Below are 22,028 nucleotides of genomic sequence, written 5' to 3'. Positions count from 1 at the left end.
TCGGGATGACGTCATCGGATGGAGGCGTGTCCAGCCCCTAGTCTGCATTTATTTATAACAATATATAATATTCCTATTCTTATATCTTTAAACGAGCAATTCTTGTATATATATATATAAGAATTGCTCGTTTAAAGATATAAGAATAGGTAGCAATAATTGCATCTAGTAAGCGATAGTTTGCCTTTTACTACTACTTTTACTCGTTTAAAAGAAGAAGAATTGCATCTAGTATTTATTAAAACGTTTATTTTCGTACTTCACCAAGTAAATTATAATGTAAGACAGTGGAATTAAATATGAAGTTATCTCTGCTCCGGCGATACGTAAACTTGAGTTTAATTTCCTGGCAGAACCGTCGCCGGGGTCCGTCCGACTTTCAAATAAATTAAAATAATTAACTCTCTGCCCCTTACTTCACTTCTAAGAAAATTTATAAATGTTGTAAGTTACTTGTTGACACTACAAGCTTCTAATTAAGAACATATTGAAACTTATATTATTACTAGCTGTTGCCCGCGACTTCGTCCGCGTCAGAAAAATGTGATAACAAAGATAATAAAAAAGAGAAAAAAAACCCTTTTTAAGGTTCCTTTATAAAAAAAAGTGCAATATATCCTCCTCCTTTTCGGAAGTCGGTTAAAAAGTAGCCTAAGTTATTCCTTACTACATCAGCTATGTGCCTAAAAAAGTCCCGTCAAAATCGCTCCAGCCATTTCAGAGATTAGCCGGAACAAACAGACAGACAGACAGACATACAGACAAAAATTGTAAAAAATGTTGTTTTGGTTTCTGTACCCTATATACATTCATATGCATGTAGTAAAAAACGGTTCTTTCAATATTACAAACAGACACTCCAATTTTATTTATATTTATAGATGTATAGATGTTATTTTTGATTACTGACACTTATGGCCGGTTTACATTTTTCCAATCCAGTAATCCAATCCAGCGCCCATTTTTGCAGAGTTGAATTCTTGTGCATTCTAGTGCCAATAGTTATCCAGATGTAATCCAGCGCCGAATTGGATCACTACATTGGAATAATGTAAGCCAGCCATTCCATAATTAAATTATTATATTATCTAAGTTTTATTCATGACTTAAATGTAAATATGTAGCGTGCTTTTTTGTAGACAATTTTGAAGGCAACCATTAATTTATTATACATATTTTATAACCATTATACATAAGGCAATCATATAAAAATGCTAGGATAACAGTAATTACTACGATACTCATACATAAATCGCGGTTGGCACAAAAAACCCGTACAATGCACAGCCCGGCACGGGCGGCTGAATTTTATACAGCAAATATTGCCCGAACGTGACTCCCGCACCTCCTCGCTACATGGGAGCGGTATACTCATGGTCGGGGAAACAAATAGCGACCACGTGACCTCACTGCGAACATTTCACACGACGAATCAGCTGAATAAACGAATTAGGACCGCAATTAGCCTAGTCTTATTGACCTTGTATCAGCGCCTTAGAATAAAATTACTATTTATATAAATATTTAAGAAGTCGTAATTAGAGTAATCCTCTACCTTACTTGTATTATTATTAGAGTAATCGAGGCCTTACCCAATACAATATTAATTAAGTTACCCGTAATTACCTAAAATCACTCGTAGTTTTTATTGCTAACACAAGTTGCTGGCTGAACATTGATTACACAGAAATAAACTACATACTAACTACCTCCTTACACGTAGTCATCAAACTCTTATTGTAAGACCAAAACTGAATATTACCAAACTTAGATAAAGTTATAGTTTCACATACAACATAACATTGCACGCTACTCATAAATACAATTATTCTAAGAACTGCATACACCGAATTCTACAATATTGACACTTCAACAGAATACAAAGGCCAGCGAACACAACTCACAAATTCTTGTGACTCTCAAAGGGGGCATTAAAAGTAGTGTAGCTACAAAATCCCGTATTAATATTGTACAGAATGCAGTTGTAGGAACATGCAACAATAGTGTATTTGCAGTGGAGGCTTTAGGGTTCCGCACACTATGGGACAAAAACGTGACCCTATTACTGATGCGTTTTTTCTGAGATTTTTAAGGAGTTTATCAGTTTCATAAAAGATTGCTTAACTAGTGTATCGTTATACTGAGACTTAGGCAACTGTCTACCTATTTTGAATGCCGAATATTAATTTTTAATACATTTCCTCATAAGACTTACCGTCTGTATATCCAATGTCCATCCTCCGGCCACCTACTTCTTGTATTACCATTTTGACTTCACAGTTTCTTTTTAATATATCTGTGACTAAATATACAATAATTTTTAATCCTGATTTTTTGAAGTTTCAGACGGAATCCTTGGCGCTTGAGAACGACTTACACTTGACCGGTTTTTTTATTCATGGCGACTTGCAACCCGGTACCAGGCATACAATCCAGGGTTATTTTACCATTCAATTTCTATGAAACTAAGCCTTACGTAGTTGGCGTAGAGATGATATAAAAGGTAACATGTTTCTGAACAGCCTGCACTCGGCAGATGTCTTTACGACCGAGCCGGAAAATCCTTCGATTGTGGATGCAAATTTTTTTACACGCCCGTAAAACGGAGATGGTGCCTTTGTACCATAAAATATATATTTATGTTTCGAATATTTTTAAGTCAACTTTATAAAGGTAACGCTCACTTTAATATCGTGTTGTGAGGCTGTATTTTTATATTTAGTTTTTCGATTTTATCGTTTATTTTGAGTTGTGTAATTCTGATAAAATAATGCAATACGTACTGCTTAAATAAAAAGTTAACCCGATATAAAAGTAAAATTTTAAATTACAAAAAAACCTTTGAATACTAATTTACAAGAAATATTCTATACACATTTCCATCATAAACTGATAGAATATGATATCCCTAATGGTATTTGAAACTAAATAAATACGTTGTATAATATTGAAAGTGAGTTTTCTCGGTTGAATTGCCTCAGGTTACGTTCAGTCAATTTTCTTCATATTAGCTAACGAATCATTTGAAGCTCAATATTTAATTAACTCGATGTGTTAAGTGAGTCATAACAATCATTGGAAAATAAACTTTACTTATGTTTTATTAATTAGAAGAGTATAATATTATATAGAAGAGTATTTATTATCAGAAAACGTCTCCTTACGTTCACGTTGACCAGAACCGACCCATTATTATTTTGTATTTAGGTATCAAAACTAAACACTACATTAAAATTTACAAAATAAAGCCGTTGACAATCATTATCACTTCTATAATAATTACACAACATTCTTGCATGTATTCGGGTCTCTTTTTGCATAAAGTATGCATGTATTCGGGTCACATTTTATAGAATCGGTACAAATTTGACACAGTTATAACTCTTCCTTAGCTTTTATTATTCGTAGGAGCTTACGTAGAGCCGACGTAGCTCGTAGCGGCGTAGCACCGCGCCGTAGCACCGCACCGTAGCACCGCGCCGTAGCACCGCGCCGTAGCACCGCGCCGTAGCACCACGCCGTAGCACCACGCCGTAGCGCCGTAGAAGCGCTCGTAGTAGCGCCGTAGCAGGTACATTCTACTAATTATTTATGGCTCTCTTTTATTTAATGAGGAGTAGGACAGGTCTATGCAGTTTATGCCAAATGCGTGATTAAATTAATCATTAAATCGTAAACTTAGTACGGCCGTAAATCTAATAAGTCTGTATTTAAATTATTTAAGTGCGTCAGTCTATCTCTTGCCTCTTTCTGCGTAAACGCTGAATAGAAATAAAACTTTATATTAAATATATTTAGTCCTCTGGAAAGTACATCATATAATGATAGTTTTTATCCCATAATAACATTTAGCAATTTAAAACTATATTGTTATTTCACAAGTTCCAAAACGGAAGTTCGTGAAAATAAGTCAATTCAGGCCTTTCATGTTTAACTGCAGTTTTAAACTTAAAAGTAATTAGCCGCGTTCATCCTCAATCGTTTGTTTCCAACTGCAGTCTGGGCCTAAAATAATCTGAATTAAATATGCAAAATTGTAAGTGCATTCTCGTGTCTGTCTGTCGGTGCATTCGGAGAACACGTCGGGTACGGGGACAGGTCGAACGGAAATAACCATCGAGTTCGGACGGCTGACGGCTCGAATTAAATAAACAGTGTAGTCTCACTTTGGAGTTCTATTTTAGGTTATGTATTGAAGAAGATAAAGTCTTCTAAAAAAGAAGCAGAAGATAACATCATTTGGATAGAGAATTAAAGTTGAGAATCGTTTGTAAGGCAGTTTTGCATCGTTTTAGTACTTAATTTTTTAAAATTAAATGTAACTGTTATAATGACAAAAACAGTTTATGTACTACATGAACTGTTTTTGTCATCTATATAGAAAAACTTTGTAACCCTTTTTACGAAAAATGGGGAAACGTAGGTGCATGAAATTTCGCACAGTTATAGTTTATATGGTGAAGGAGTGCATCGAGCTAATATTATTTTAAAATTATGCTTTTATCATATATATTTTTAACAAATAAAACGTTACACACGCTACGGTCTACGACACTACTACTAGGAAAAATGACAGATTTTTGAGTGACAAGCCTATACATACGAATTATACTCTTTTATTTATGGTTGAAGTCTGTTGACAACAAGTTGACAAATTGAAAATGGATTATTATTTTTTTTTTTATTTAATTTAAGATACTATTAGACAATGCTTAAATGGCCAGTCTGAGATCAGCTGAGTCCCAGAGACAAAAATTGAAAAAAACTATGATGAAGTCAATATTTTTTACAAAATATAGGTAGTAGTCCTAATGTCGTTGCAAGTAAGGTCGAATTTCGACCATTGGGCGATCTCTAGTTATACCAATTACATTTAATTTTTAAAAAGTTGCTTTGTATGTTTCCAATATCTTCGCTCTTGCATAAATTATGCCTAAACAAAACTTTATGAATATAGCCTGTTTCAACGCCTTAGTATATAATATTAATCATCTATCTTGGTTAAGTTGTCTTTTTCAGATTGAAGAGCAAAGACACAATAGATAGATAAAGACACTTCCAATAATAATTTATTATAGCATTAGAGCTATTATGATTTACATGAAAAAGCTAGTTATCTACAAAAAAAACGTAGCAACATGATATGCTTTATGTAACAAAGTAATCGAGTTTCACGCCGTGCCCAGCCACTCCAAATGTTACGAGATGAGAGCTGAGCTCGCGTTACATGACAGCTTCCAATCACACTATAGTCACAAGAGTACTACAGTAGTCTCATACGGATGTCTGATACAATTGATATCAATCAACCAATCAACCAATGTTATCTATATCTTTCTAATATATAAAATTCTCGTGTCACAATGTTAGGCCGCGTACTCCTCCAAAACGGCTTTACTGATTTTAACCAAATTTTATATGCATATACAGTAGGTCTGAGAATCGGCTACTGGGTGCTTCTTATATTGATAAGTGCATTTGTTGAATAAATAATAGTAAATTATTGGCCGTGTTCGTCGGCGTAATTTTTAGCACATTCGCTGCAAAACCTAGTTATTGCGCATGTCCAAATCATGTCATGCCATGGCAACTACAACTGTTTACGACTTGACATTTAACCCAATTGCAATTTGTTGGTGGCGTTGCAATGAACAAACCAGTGGGGGAGCCATGCTTCGGCACGAATGGGCCGGCTCGACCGGAGAAATACCACGCTCACACAGAAAACCGGCGTGAAACAGCGCTTGCGCTGTGTTTCACCGAGTGAGTGAGTTTACCGGAGGCCCAATCCCCTACCCTATTCCCTTCCCTACCTTCCCCTATTCCCTTCCCTTCCCATCCCTACCCTCCTCTGTTACCCTATTCCCTCTTAAAAGGCCGGCAACGCACCTGCATCTCTTCTGATGCTACGAGTGTCCATGGGTGACGGAAGTTGCTTATTGCATAAAAAAAAAGTATAAAAAGGTTAAAAAATACTATACTTTACGTATAATTTACTCCAAATACTGATCCTGCCCAGACGAAGTCGCGAGCACTAGCTAGTCTATATATATAAAACTCAAAGGTGACTGACTGACTGATTGACATAGTGATCTATCAACGCACAGCCCAAACCACTGGACGGATCGGGCTGAAATTTGGCATGCAGGTAGATGTTATAACGTCTAATAATCCTTTCTTATCCGCTAAGAAAGGATTTTGATAAATTCCATTGCCAAGGGGTTCAAATAGGAGATGAAAGTTTGTATATAATAATACTTCTTAACGCGAGCGAAGCCGCGGGCAAAAGCTCGTAAAGTATAAAGTGAACAGCTTTGATTGTTTGCGTAACGGTCAAGAAATCACTTTGTCTGTTATACCTCCTAGAGGGTGTTTTTATTTTAAATATACAGGTAATTTTTTAAAAGTGCAAGGCGAAATCTACGATCCAAGATTACCAGGATAGAGGGAGAATATGTCATGAGTTGCAATCTTCATTTGAATAAAACTAGGACTATATTATTTCTGATACAACATTTTTTCTAGGAGGAAATTACAGACAAAAAAAGTATAACGGCAAAATGAATGGCTCATCGCGGCTTTCCTAGGGTATGCGCTGAGGGTATGCGAAATTGCAATACAGTACATTTATTGCCATTTTTTATTATTTTAAACAAGTTTTGGAAAATTCATTTGAAATAAAACTTTTATCTAAGGTATTAAGAAATTACACCGACATAAATTCAGCGTTGCAAGTGGACAGGTTTATATTTACGGAGTCTTGGGCGGCCACCAGGGACGCATAAGGCGCGAGGACACTGCCATTAACTCGCTGTAAACTTACGTGTGCTCGACGGAGGTATCCTATAAAAACTTATAGGTATTTTTCACTGGAACCGATGAAAAAGTTCCTTTATTTATACTTTTTGAAGACTTTTTGTGAGTAAAATTTTAGGTTAATTTTGCTACTGATTAAAAAGTAATATTTTGCTAATTTTCCTAATGATTATAAAGTTTTAACTTATTTAAGAAGAATTCGTTATTTTATGGAGACTAAAATATATTAGTCGATTGTATAGTTATGAGAAGCAAGAATATTATAATGATTCCAAGTGTGAGGCCATATTACTTCGTTACGTTGCGATTCGTAGTGTCAACGCTCCGCAATATGCCTATGACTTACCACAGTGATGTGTAGCGTTGTCAAATGTTTTGACGAACCGACGGACATATCAAAACAACGTGTGAAAATTACGCCAGCGGGCCCCTAGAGCTAGACCACAATAGACATAACGACCAGTAGTTCGACTGCAAAGAGACGGACAGGTTTCAATATCTGTCAAATTCGTCGGGTTTCACTAGGATTATAAATGGAATGTGCCTCGCGCTGGCTGATATAATTTATTTTTAAATATTTAGAATAAAGATTTCAAAATTGGATTCTGACAATTTTAATCGCATGTGCCAAAACACAAACAACAATACGACCAAAGAGGAACACGTTCAGCGAATATGTCATAGTTTTAAATTCGTAGGTAACAAGTTACCAACCCTAGCGACGATTTTCGTCATAATACGTCAAATTTAAAAAATTCAACATCAGTTCTAAGTCGGTATACTCTATCATTCTGTCTACTCTGGCTAGACGATAAATTTTATTGCTCAATATCACGTATTGCGCAACATTATTGACCGTTTAGCGTTATTAAAATAAATTGTACAGTAAAATATTGTTCAATATTATCGTAGGTTTAAGGTCACAACTCACAGCACACATATCAACTCGGAAAGGAATCGGCACCGTATCGCCTCGAGCCGTTCAATATTGTTTGTATGAAACTCCCTACTGCAATGCACACTAAGCGGAACCGCAACGTAATCGCCTCGCCTCGGAAGGGGACAGCGGTCGGCGAGCCGTAAGCGAGGCGTCGCCTAGCCGTAGCCGAGTTGACGTACAGGCGCTACTGATACGCTTTGGTTACGTGCATACGTTAGATTGACGCCTGGTTGACGCCCGGTTGACGGCGAGGCGAAAGGCGATACGGTGACGATCCCTTTCCGGGTTAATATGTGTGCTGTGAGTTGTGACCTTAACGCTGTCAGCGTCGTGCGGTATTTTATCTCGCGTCGCCGCTACGTAGATTCACGTTATGAGGCGTACAATGTATTCCGTTGCGACGCCGCAACGCACCGCAGAGCAACGAAGCAATGTAGCTTCTCTCTCAGGAAACAAGTCGGCAACATATTATTTACTTTGCTATTGCCGTATTTACGAGCGCAAATGATCGAACGCCGCGAACGTTTCGCAGAGAAATATTTTTAAAACATTTCATAACATTTAGGTGCTTTAATTTCAAGTGAGTACTTCCGCAAATGTTATGAGACCGAAATCACTTCGTCGTATATTTTGCGCTTTTATACGCAATAATATTCAATTTTATTTTGTTACTTATTATTTAAGATTTTTATTATATGATACACATATATTTTAGTACACATCCATGACCCAGTAACTGTAAAGATTATATAAAAACTTAAAATACTATATCAATGAGATAAAATCAAGAGTGCACCATCTTTTATTCTCGTTTTGATTAAGATGATCTTACAGCAAATTTAATTTTCTGTTTCAGTCAGCAATTGCGATCGTGATGGGACAATCACAATCAGTTATCTTCGACGGCAATAAAAATTGCTAGTTTGATATTACGAAGCTACAATATTGTTACCTACATGTGTGTGTTAACTGTTACCTACGTTATTAACATAAATTACTAGCCTTTCTGGAGTTTCTTCTACTCTTCTACTCTTTGAAAATCATAATGTTCGATTTCTGTTTTTGTAAACAGCAGCGGTATAAATAATTTTCATACTTCTTGGGATCGCGTGTTTCGTTGTGGACTGAAAAATTACTGGACTGAGTGCGGCCAACAACAGACTACTCGTGAACTCTAGTTGTAATAAAAAGGGACTTGAAACATTAGCCGTCCCGGGCGAATTTGTTTGGAAAAATTCTGCCTTTTCAGGATCCTTGTAACCCGCCGGGATGCGATCCGTTCTAGAACAATCTTATTGGTGAATGAATTATTCAAATCGGATAAGTAGTTTCCGTGGTAGCTGGCCGGGTGTACACTCATCTATCTAGTATGGTTTAGCAATTTTTTACCAACACACTCTGGATTTATTACAGTCGCAGTCGATAGTTTGCAACTCAAAATGTTTTTCATCTTTTGGTGTACTTTTTAAATATTTCAAAACAGATAATAAGAGACGACGTTTATTTTATAGAACTAAGCAGTGAATATATTAAGTAATAGGTACGCTAATTTTAGATCTAAATTAATATTGAAGATGACCAATAATGCGGAATATTGACCTGTTTTTTGTCTCGATACATGTTGTAATGTTAAAACTGAACATAGTAAAATAAAATTGAAGTTTATTAAAAACTAGATTACGCCCGCAACTCGTTTATCGCGGCGGAACCGTACATTTTTTCGGGATAAAAAGTATCGTATGTCCTTTCCCGGGACTCAAAGTATCTCTGTATCAGTATAAATTTCAGCAAAATCGGTCCAGCGGTTTGGGCGTGAAGAGGTAACAGATAGACAGACAGACACACTTTCACATATTTTATAATATTAAGTATGGATTTTAAACAATACTTAGGTAAGAAGGTATCATTAATTTAATAATTTACTTGAAGTGGTTAAGAGCGAGACGCCCTCGGTAGCGAGCGCTCGACGCTACGCTTTGTAAGCGTATCTGTAGAGATCATATTAATATACATTAGTAGGTACACATATTGCTGAATCTACTTCTTCTTGATAATGTTTACTATATATAATAGCTAGATCTGAGAGGTTATAGTTCTGTTTTTAGAAACCTTATCACCTTTTAATTAGACAATATTGTTAGGTAAAGTATTATAATTTAGTTCAACTCTTTAAATGGTTGAATTAAAATAAAGTATCAGTCTTTGGGTTAAGTTTTAGCTAAATTGATCGACTATCAAGGCAAAACTGCTCAAAAGTATGAAACAAGTTTAATTTAATAGTAACTAATGACTAATGGAAAGAACTGGTTAAAGTTGCTGATTTTTTAACATTTATTGATTCTTATACCAGTGCGAAATCTGCTGCTTCAACTATTTAATCATTACTCTCTCGACGGTTGTCTAAAAAATGTGGCGGCAAAAAAACTCAACATTTCACCAGCAATCTTGTTCGTGATTAATCGACAAAGGATGTAACTTAAATCCCTAAACGCCCGAGGTATCTCCTGCAGACTCAATCTAGGAACCTCTAATGACTTCAATGAGTAACAACAAAAGGTTGTTTTATTAACGTTTACCATTTCCATTTAGTTATACTCATAAAAAATGTTGAATAGATTGAGATTAAAATAGATCGGGTAAATTTTGTAAGTTAAAAAATGAGGATTTGTTTTTATGTTATTTTTAATAGCCATCAAAAATACAACAGGTCGTTGACGATGATTCCATAAGGGATATGATATTATTCTTCTATTTATTCGAAATTTGAATCAAACATTGTTTCATAAAATGTTAATGGCAATATTCCAAACAATTTTCAATATAAATAATAAATGTTTTTTGTGTGACTTAGTATATAAAACTAATAATAAAAAGACAAAATACACTTCCAAAAACCAAAACCAACCAACAACCACAAATTCAGTTTGCAAACACCTAAAAAGTATGTTCACAGTATGTCATACAGTACAGTGGTGCACAGTAAGTGAACTCTAATATTCCCGCAGCCCAGTCATCGGAAATCAGTGTAGCGTAAAAAAGAGCTGAATGTGGCTCTCCGGTCGAATAGCCGCCGCGAATGAAAACCCCTCGATTGAAATGTTTATTCAAACACAATGGGATATGTGGATTAATTATTTTTTTAGAAAAATAACGCAGCGCAACGATAGCGACTTAAAAGCAATGCGAAATAATTGGGAACATGATATTGGATTACGTTGATTTAAAGTTGAAATATTTCGTGTTTTCATGAATTTCGAATTCCAATATGTTTTAAGAGAATCATGAAAACCTATAAAATAAGCCTACGCTCTTCTTAGGCTTACAGTTTTCAGTTTGATTTTAAGTACAACTTATTCTTTACTATCTACTTAAAGAGATACTATCTACTCTTTCTTACCAATACAGTTACGTTTGAATTAGTCTCAAAACAGACAGTCATTTTATTCAAAATCATAGACAATCAGAACTCGAAAACGCAGCTCTCGAAATTGTGTTATTGACAGCAGTAAATAGCCGAGAGAGATCTTTTTGCATGAAACGGAGAGTTTATTCGCCGTCTATCTCTGGACTTTGTTCCTTTATCCGATTGTCGGAACAAACTGTTCTGTCGCAGCATTTTATGTCCCGCTGCATCTTTTTTAATACACAAACATGCTTTGCTTTATTGATAAATGAAATACTTCGTTTTGCAATCGGGTTTCTCGGTTGATGTACACAAATTGTATTATACTGTTTATTATTTTTGTTTGTAGTTTATGCATAAAGGTATATACAGGGTGCAACAAAACTAAGTGATATTAATACTGTAGGGTGTTTATGGGACCACTATATAGAGTTCGCTGTGAAAGTAGCAGCTCTGAAAAAGTTTTTTTTTACCTTCGTATGGAAAAATTCATGACGCGCGGGCGATTGCCCATACAAATAACAAAAAAAATTTCTCTTTCAGCGCTTTCATAATGAAGTTTATATAAGGAACACAAACATACCCTAAAGACTTATTATCACTTAGTTTTATTACACCCTGTATATGATATTTTAAAACATAGGCGAATCATTTCTATTTGAGCAATGATTTTTGAAAAGTTATTTTTTCGTAATTTAAAAATATTGGCAAAAATTTTGTTATCTCCGAAAATGGAAAAAATGACTCCAAGGGCGAAGAGGGCCGGTTTCCTAATTTCCTGCTTCCCTTCTCCCTCTGTAATTAACTGGCTTATTACTGCTAAGTGATTAAGGAACAAAACTTACTCTGTAACACGTTGATCGTTAATTAACAACAATATATTTTTATAAATCGAGGATACAGGGAATATTTATACTTATTAAATACTTCTTAGAGTAACAAAGAGGACAAACAATAAATAAAACTTTATTGAAAAATTATCTTAGATGACCCAAATAAATATTTACAAAATCAAATCAATTGGTTCGCTTTTGATTAATGATAATTTCAAACCTCACAAAGTCAATAACCAATGTTACGGGCTATTTGAAGCGAAAATATAATTAGCATCGGGCCGCAAAACAATGAGACCCTCCGTCCTCCGATGACACGAAAACCGCCCGACCAACTCTTATAAATATTCGTCAAAGAAACCTATCGGGAATTCCGGTTACAAACAAGAAAATTCCATTTTCCAAACACAAAATCGGACCCAGACCTAAATACCCTGTAAGTAAACGAAGCGCAATAAGTAAATAGCATTTTCCTCTTTGAGAAAATTTCAAAACAAACGGGCGATGAAAAACTCTAAACAATTTCTAAGTGATTGATATTCTGCGGACCCGCGCCGTGTGGCGACTCCGCCCGACGGAAAGTTTAATGAACGAAAGAAATGTATACAAAATTAGAATTACATTGTTACTTTTATACTTTGTGTAAATGGTTTCCTTAAGAGTTCCGTTTGTATTCAATTTTGTAGGCATTGTTTTGTGATTTCGAATATGGATGATTTCGTGTAACACGAATGTTTGCCGATGTATCTTATTGTATTCAGAATGAAAACTGTGTTCTAGGTAATTCTTGCGGTGGCAGCAGTTAAAGCGTTTATTATAAGTATCATATATTTTTGACGACCTCTGTGGCTCAGTTGGTGGGCTGTTGGTAGCTCAAGCTGGGGGTCGCGTGTTTGAATGCCGCCGACGGAAAAAAAAGTTTTCAAAGTTCCTGGATCATGGACGTGTATTAAATATGTGTATCATATAATAAAAATCTTAAATATATATATATATATATATATATATATATATATATATATATATATATATATATATATATATAAAAATATTAAATATATTTCCGTTATCTGGTACCCGTCACACAAGTAGTTTAGGTACTTACCATGGGGCCAGACTGACGTGATGTGAAGCGTCCATAGAATATATTAATATTAAGTATATCTATATTTTTATTTGCGTTTTTTCGTATATTCATGACACAATATAACAAATCTGTTAAAATTAATTTAGCCTATATCTTTACTTGATCGTAATTATAATATCAATTTTAAATAGCAAGAAACTATCAGGAACTATTTCAAATTTTTATAGCAATAATTTAAACGTTTATTTCACTGGGAGTTCTTTGATTTAAACTCTGACACTTGACTGAAGCAATAATGTTATGTAGAAGTACTCGAGATCATACATTGAACCCGTTATTTGTATGCAAATTAGCATAAACGACATCTTTCAAACATTTATTTGTTTACTAGCTGACCCGGCAAAACAACAGTTTTGCCATATAAATTATTTGTAGTTGTAATGTATTTTTTATTATTTTATTGAACTGACTAAATAAATCTGGTACCATGGCAACGTCCATCGCTATCCCTTTGCACAAACAATGGTCGCCGTCAGTCTTGATACTTGTAATAATTTACTATTATTTCTTCAACAAAATATGCACTTATTCTCAGACTTACTGATATGCATATAAAATTTGGTAAAAATCAGTAAAGCCGTTTCGTTTCACACACACAAACACACACACACACACACACACACACACACACACACACACACACACACACACACACACACACACACACACACAAGCACACACACACGCGCGCACACACACACACACTCACACTCACACACACACACACACACACACACACACACACACACACACACACACACACACACACACACACAAGCACACACACACGCGCGCACACACACACACTCACACACACACGCGCATACACACACTCACACTAATAACATCAATAAAATAACTTTTAATTTAGTGTAATTATATTAGTAATTATTTTAAAAACATAAAATTATGTAATTATCGTAACTTCGTCTCGTCCCCACAGGACAGGCATCGCCTAGTGTGGGGATCCATTATCGCATATTATGTTAATTTTTGTTTTTTGGCCAATAAATATTTGTATTTGTATTTGTATTTTAAGTTTTTTTGCAATAATCTTTATTTTCTGTTTATTTTAATTAAAAAAATGTTATTGTGCGGTATCTTTTTTTTTTTGTTGAAATGCGTAGATTATGAATATGAAAAAACATTTTAATTTTACATTCATTTTTAAGAGAAAACGTATAAAAATGGTTAATGCAATATTGCTATAGGGCTTATTACATAGCATTAATGTCCTTTGTGATATTTCACATAAATGCAAAATTCTGATTTGTTCTTTCAATACAAATTTAAGTGCTTTAATTTTAACAAAATGTTATAAAATTACCTTGTCACGCCCAAACCGCTGAACCGATTCTTCTGAAATTTGGTATGGAGATACTTTGAGTCCCGGGAAAGGACATAGGGTCCTTTTTATTCCAAAAAAATGTACGGTTTCCAGGCATTAAATAAAAATGATTTTAGCTTATACCGCTACCGGCTACGTGGATTTCGATGATATTTGGTATACAGATACGTTATGTCTCGGGAAAGGACATAGGAAACTTTACATCCGGGAAAAAGGTACGGTACCCGTATGATAAACAAAAATGATTTGCGCCTAAACCACTAACCCCGTTTGATGAAAATTGGTGTGCACATATTTTGACTCTCGTGAAAGGACATAAGATAATTATTGTCTTGAAAAATGTACGGTTACCGAGTTATAAAATTTTCTATTTTGCGCCTAAACCGCTGAACAGATTTTGATGAAACTTGGTATGGAGATACTTTGAGTCCCGGAAAAGGCCATAGGATCCTTTTTATCTCGGAAAAATGTACGGTTACTAGGCGTTAAATAAAATGATTTCTGCTTATACATGGATTTTGATGATATTTGGTATGCAGATACGTTATGTATCGGAAAAGGACAGAGACATTCTTCTCCCCTTCCCGCAGAGTGCTCTTATGTATTGCGCACACATTTGGGCACTATAAAATTACTCCTGTGTAACTGGCCTGGTTTCATTGAAACTAGAGTGCTCTTGTGTATTGCGCATACACTTGGGCACTATAAAAATTACTCCAGCGTAACTGGCCTGGTTTCATTGAAACCGGCCACCGCCACCGAAACCGGTGTGGGAGTTTTTTTATTTATTATAATTACCAGCATTGGACATTGGGCATAATTATTGAAATACTCATTAGTCTAATTAAATTATTAATCTAATTGCAAACTAAAATTAGAATACATTTTATACACATTATTATTAATCAACTTACGGGTAATTTCAGATGCACAATTACTTCATCAATCTGATTAATTTGTAATCTGATTGAAATTACTACTTAATTACTTTTTGCCCAACTCTGCACGTGATAAACTAATTATTTCTACATTAACTAAATTTAATCAAAATCGATTCAGCAGCTTAAACGCAAATTAATAAAGTTTTTGCGTGAAAACCGAACATTTTCCATGATAAAAAATATTATCCTATGTCCTTCTCCAAAACCTTACGTAATATCTACATGTAATCAATATCGATATCATAAGCCAAATTCATTTTTGTTGACTGCGTGGGAACCGTACATTTTCCGGGACAAAAAGTATCTAATGTCATTTTAATTGATTCAAAGTATCTGCATACAAATTTTTATCAAAATCGGTTCAGCGGTTTAAGCGCAAATCATTTTAGAAACATAGTACATAAATGCTATATACAAAACCTCACTAAGAGGAATAAGCATTAACCATTTTTGTACTCTAGAATATGCTACAGTGGGTTTTTAAAAAAAATGGATTTCACTGTCGTAAACCTTATGTTATAAAGAACAAAACTGCATTATTAACTCAAAACCCGATTTCATGTGGAATTATACACCAATGCTTAACAGCAGCCATATAATAGTATGAAAGACTAAGTTTTTTTGGTCTAAACTCTTGGATGAAATTTATCTTTCTGTCTAGAGCAGACTAGCCAAAAGACGGTGTATATCACGGAACTTTCACAGCTTATTTTCTTAAAAAGTTTATAAGTTTTCAAGCTTTTAGCGCGATTAAGTTTTTCACATAATAATATTAAAACAGAAAATTCAATTAATTTACTCACCTCATTTCTTACTATTTTTACTTTTTATTATTCTAAATGAACAGCCGTAGATATGATAAAATCATATTGTAAATTTTATTTTTGTTGATTTGAAATAACAATAGGTAAATAACCCCTATTAGTTTTTTTCTTTGCAAACGTTACCGGAACTGGCCTTGTATCGACTATCGACACAACACTACACCGACAGTATGTAAAATGTACATTGTACACACTACACACACAGGCGCACACACGTAAACCCTGTTAATGATTTTTTTTATGTTTCCGTACCCAAAGATATAAATTACTGCACAATGTTTATCAGAATAACGAGTTATCGATTCGTTTATTTTGACTCGTTTAGAGCAAAAACATAATGTTTTCATAAAAAGATTATTGAATCAATATGTTAATTTTATCACAATTTTGTTAAGTATAATATAATTTCATTCTATCAAATACATTTTATACACTAAATAGCCTTTTATTAGCATCCAAATATCACATAATATTTTGATGTTAATCAACATAAAATGATGGTGAAAGATTGACTGACAAAGGGTTCCTCGGGATTCAAACTATTTAAAGTACATTAAACAATATTTATCTAGGAATCGCCAGTACGCCCCTGCGTAATAAACAAAGTTTGTTATTAATCACAAGTTGACTCATTTATATATTAAAGAAAATATTATTCAAAAGGTCCCATGAGTCACTTTCGCAAACACTGGCGACAGTTTTCGTCTTTTATCACGGATGTAGATATCATATCAGATACGCGAGTAATCAATAAAACAAATACATTTTCGCTATCTGCGACATTGCCGTGTTCAAGATATATCGACACACTGCTTTTACTGTATTATTTTGTGCGTTACTTTTATTGAGTTTTGGTAAGTATTCTTTTATTTAAATTAATTGATTAATTGATATGTTAGCCATTAAATGAAAATTTCCCTGTCGCCATGTTTGCGGTAAAACTTCTCTCTATAGGTATTTTGATGAAATGTGTGCTAATCGTGTAGATCTGAGAATCGTTATGCATTTTTAGGGTTCCGTAGCCAAATGGCAAAAACGGAACCCTTATAGATTCGTCATGTCTGTCTGTCTGTCTGTCCGTCCGTATGTCACAGCCACTTTTCTCCGAAACTATAAGAGCTATACTATTGAAACTTGGTAAGTAGATGTAGTCTATGAACCGCTTTAAGATTGTGATACAAAAATGGAAAAATTATTAATAATTTTAGGGGTCCCCATAGATACAACTGAAACAAAAAAAAAATCATCTAACCTATACGTGTGGGGTATGGATAGGTCCTTAAAAATCATATTGAGATTTCTAATACCATTTTTTCTAACGTGAACAGTTTGCGAGAGAGACTCTTCCAAAGTGGTAAAATGTGTGCCCCCCCCCCCTCTAACTTCTAAAGTAGAGGCATGATAATTCTAAAAATAATATATAATGTATATTGCTATAAAAACTACCAACAAAATTTGGTTTGGACGATATCTAACAAGTAGTTTTTTTATACGGCATAAATGCCAACACTTAAACCAACAAAAAAAAATTTTTTCATCTCCTATACGTGTGGGGTATCTATGGATAGGTCTTTAAAAATTATATTGAAGTTTCTCATATAATGTTTTTCTAACCTGAATAGTTTGCGAGAGAGACTCTTCCAAAGTCGTAAAATGTGTGTCCCCCTCTAACTTCTAAAGTAGGGACATAATGAGTCTGAAAATAATATATTATGTACATTACTATAAAAACTACCAACGAAATTTGGTTTGAACGAGATCTAGCAAGTAGTTTTTTTTATATGTCATAAATGGTAAACCTTAAATTAATTTTCATTAAATCAACTGAAATATAAAAATAAATCAAAAACCTTTTAATTTCATTAAAATTAACCTTATTGCTGCTGCGGAACCCTTCATGGGCGAGTCCAACTCGCACTTGGCCGCTTTTTTCTTTACATTTTGATGAATAATCTTTTAAAATATAGGAACTACAGAATGGGTAGAGTTTAGAGTATGACTGTTTTGGAGATCATTTAGTTGATAAAATATATTTAAGGCTCTCATCTGTAATATAAATATTTTTTTCTTTATTCTTATTGTTTATTTGAATAAAAATAATATGATAACTGATAACTTATAGTTTGTTTTTAATGCCAATATATTTTTTATCTAATCTTATTATTCAAATAGATAATCTCTACGAAGTATTAAAACAAATTTACATTATGATGAATTATGATCATAAAATAGTCAAGATAAGCAAATAATAATTTTAGTGTATTCACATTAATTGGACTTTGACATTTGTTTCAAAGTTTTGTTACCATTACTTTCAGCCATGCCACCACCCCACGCGCTACCATGTGGTCCTGATTGCGGCCGAGGCTTCTGCCTCCCGCACTGCTACCATCGCAACAGGCCCCCACTACCACCGCATCTGTGGCAGCCGCCCCCTCCGCCATACCTGCCACCGCCCCCGCACTACGGACCACCGCATCACGGCCCACCACATCACGGCCCACCACATCACAGCCCACCACATCACGGCCCACCCCATCACGGACCACCGCACCACGGACCACCGCACCACGGCCACCACCACCACCATCATCACCACCACCATAGTCCGGGACCACAGCCGAGATAATAGCTGTTGGTTTAGCGGAGGATAAAGACTACAATGTGATAGTTCTGGGAGTAAAAAACAATAATTGAGATTGAGAATATTGGGTTACAAGTACTTAAAAAAATAACCAGTATTCCTATTTTTACCAAAAAAATGAGAAAATTTTCAAATAAATGGCTTTAAACTTAAACAGCTTAGTTTGCTTTGTCGTCTTTTGATTCTATGTACGTTATTATATCTAATATAAAACAACTAAAACTACTGTTTTATGAAGCGAATAGAATAGGTATATTATTATAATAATTAATATAGTATAGACTGCTATAATATATAATGAAAACATTTTCATATTGAAGTAGTATCAACTAACAAGGTAGATGTTATTTCAGTAATATAATATTAACATTAGCCGTAATTGTGTCTAAAGCCGTGGACCAAACTACGCAATATATCAACATTAGGCACCCGTCAAAGCCTCACAAATATTTGTATATCCATTCACTGCAATATTTAGGCTGGCCGAGCTGTTCCAAGCAGCCTTTGAGCTTAACATACGCTTACAAACCTGTAGCCTGTAAGTCAATCTAAGCCTTAATGCATATTTGTGTACTTTAAGGTCATTTGAGATCGAGATGAGGCGTAACGAGATCACGTCTTCTTTCTGTATGAGCGGACCTTTACGTGACTATTCTGATAGACAAAATATAATATACTCGTGTTTAATGAAAAACATATACTGAGAAATGTTTTATATTAATTATTTCATCTTATGATATTATATCAAATTATAAATTATTGAAAACTCATGAATTTCATATGTTGCTGGAAATAAAATTATATTAACAAAATTTAACTCAAAGACCATAATAAACACTCATTAAAGTTAAAAAAAACTTTAAAGTTTAAAGTAGAGAGACAGTGATAAAAAGCTGAACTCTTAAAAGTGGTCGCGCTAAACACAATTTGTTAAAACTTTGCTGACTTGTTCTGATGTTTTATAAATTTAATATCGGAGAAGTAAATGCCAACCGTCTAACACTTAGTTTTTTTTCATATCTTTTAAAAGCGTCTACTTAAGATTATTTTCCACGATGAATAAATTTTATATGGCTGATTGATAAGTTCTCGGCCTAACATATTTCTGCGTGACTTAAAAACAAAATTCTTAACTAGCTTAGAACCCACGACTTTTGTAAATTGCTTCGCTAGATTTTTTTTTTAAAACAATCTGCGCCTAGTCAGCAAACATTCGAAGGCGCGCGTATTGAAGCAGTTGCGCAATTATTACAAAGTCTTATAAAATCGAATCTAAATATATAAAACTCAAAGGTGACTGACTGACATGGTGATCTATCAACGCACAGCCCAAACCACTGGACCGATCGGGCTGAAATTTGGCATGCAGGTAGATATTATGACGTAAACATCCGCTAAGAAAGGATTTTGATCAATTCCACCTCCAAGGGGTTAAAATAGGGGATGAAAGTTTGTATATAATAATACTTCTTAATGCAAGCGAAGTCGCGGGCAAAAGCTCGTTGTTAATATGAAAATAGTCGTTGTTGTTCTGCGAGTTTCTTACACCGGTTCTTCTCGCCGGGTTAGTTCCCGAACAGGTAGTAGGCACCTTAGTAACGACGTTCGGAAATATTTTTGTAAAAAAATTGCTCTGAATAAAAAATATTTTGATTTGATTTGAAAAACTATATATTAATATCCCTCGTAAATAATACATATAATATTTATTAATATCCCGATATCGACACTTTACTCGGTTACGTGTGAATACTTAGTATGCAAGCATTATTATCATAACTAATTGTTGCACTTCATATTGGTTACATATACACATTTTACATTTGACCAAATATTTTTAGCCAAAGTCAGTCAGACACTTACCAAGCCATATCGATTTTTTTATTCATCTAATAACATCATAATAACCAAATCGATTATGCTTCATAACCAGGGCCCTCGTAAGGGCTACTGGCGCATGTGTGCAAAAAAAAGTTTTTGGCGCCCTTAAGGGAATTTTTTTGGGTCCTTGGGTTGGGTTTTGGCGCTCCTAAAGATGGCGATTTGGCGCCCCTAGAGGATGGCGCCCGTGTGCATTGCACACAGTGCACATATGGTAGCGGGGGCCCTGTTCATAACTAATACTCATCAAACATCACTCGGAATCACGAGTCAGTATCAATTCGCAACAACATAGCAATTTTCTCTCCCCCCAGACCGAACATCGATCCAAACTCTCTTATTAACAAAGTTTTTCTCTATATAACAAGATTACGACGCCAGATGTGGTTGTGGCAAGTGTTGCCAGCTCCAAGCGAGAAAAATTAACAAACACATTTATTTGTTACCGAGTTTGTAATGAATGCTTTGTTCTATCGCTTTTAAATGTGAGATGAGCTTGTAGTGAGAGGTGCTTACATAAGGTGAAAATAGAAAGGAGTTTGTTCATACTTACTATCATTACAATGTAAAGTTTCATAATAATATAATAATATCAGTATAGGCGGAACGTGAATCATACATACAAATGTATTATTAATTATTATGCTACTAAAATCGTTCCTCTACGTCTAAACTTCATCGTAGTCAGGTTCAATCGGGAATTAAGGAGGCGATGCTATTGGATCTTAAAAACACATTCCTCGCAACACATCTCTGGTGGAAACGCAGCTTAAGAAGCAAAGAACAAAGTAGTAACTGCGTAGCTCTTGTCAATATTAAGTGCTACGTAGGTGCTACGCGCTACGAGTTTTCCTAGCATTATGATTTCTGCCTGGTACAAAATAGGAACAATAACAGCTGTATGGTGGGCCATAATTACCCGGATTTTAAACCGTTGTTAATTTTTACCATTTTAACGACATTTAAAGCAAATGTATTTTTAATTTAAAGAATAGGTCTTAGTTTATAATATTTTGAAGAGACTCAATAAAAACAAGTAATATAATAATCGTTTTTCCTATTTAAAAAGACAGTGTAAAATTTGCCGGTAAAAAAATTAATATCTCGAAATTGATTAATAAATAAACAAAAAGTGTTCACACATTGTATTTTACTTTTTAGAATGACAAACGTTAGATCTTAAAATAGGTATACGTAAAAATGATAAAGAATCTTAGGTTTAGTCACTTTGAGCGCTGTCATCTACGCAGC

The 22,028-nt window shown here is 34.5% G+C and overlaps 1 protein-coding gene across 3 annotated transcripts; it reads left to right on the top strand.

Annotated features, from left to right (window-relative positions):
* The first annotated feature begins 10,356 nt into the window (after nucleotides 1-10,356).
* On the top strand, nucleotides 10,357-19,001 carry LOC121733725 (early nodulin-75-like). Of its 3 annotated transcripts, none has more exons than XM_042124077.1 (2): nucleotides 10,357-10,362; nucleotides 18,550-19,001. In XM_042124077.1, the coding sequence occupies exon 2, from the start codon at nucleotides 18,573-18,575 to the stop codon at nucleotides 18,879-18,881; it is 309 nt and encodes a 102-aa protein (XP_041980011.1). In that variant the 5' UTR covers nucleotides 10,357-10,362; nucleotides 18,550-18,572; the 3' UTR covers nucleotides 18,882-19,001. The 3 variants fall into 3 exon arrangements, with proteins under 3 accessions (XP_041980011.1, XP_041980010.1, XP_041980009.1); XM_042124076.1 differs by lacking the exon at nucleotides 10,357-10,362 and adding an exon at nucleotides 14,046-14,050; XM_042124075.1 differs by lacking the exon at nucleotides 10,357-10,362 and adding an exon at nucleotides 17,035-17,106 and having other exon boundaries at nucleotides 18,571-19,001.
* The last annotated feature ends 3,027 nt before the right edge of the window (nucleotides 19,002-22,028 follow it).

This window comes from Aricia agestis, chromosome 14, assembly GCF_905147365.1.
Source record: "Aricia agestis chromosome 14, ilAriAges1.1, whole genome shotgun sequence".
Lineage (NCBI taxonomy): Eukaryota > Metazoa > Arthropoda > Insecta > Lepidoptera > Lycaenidae > Aricia > Aricia agestis.
The sequence above is the reverse complement of the archived record's forward strand: the minus strand, read 5'-3'. Positions and strand labels throughout refer to the sequence as shown.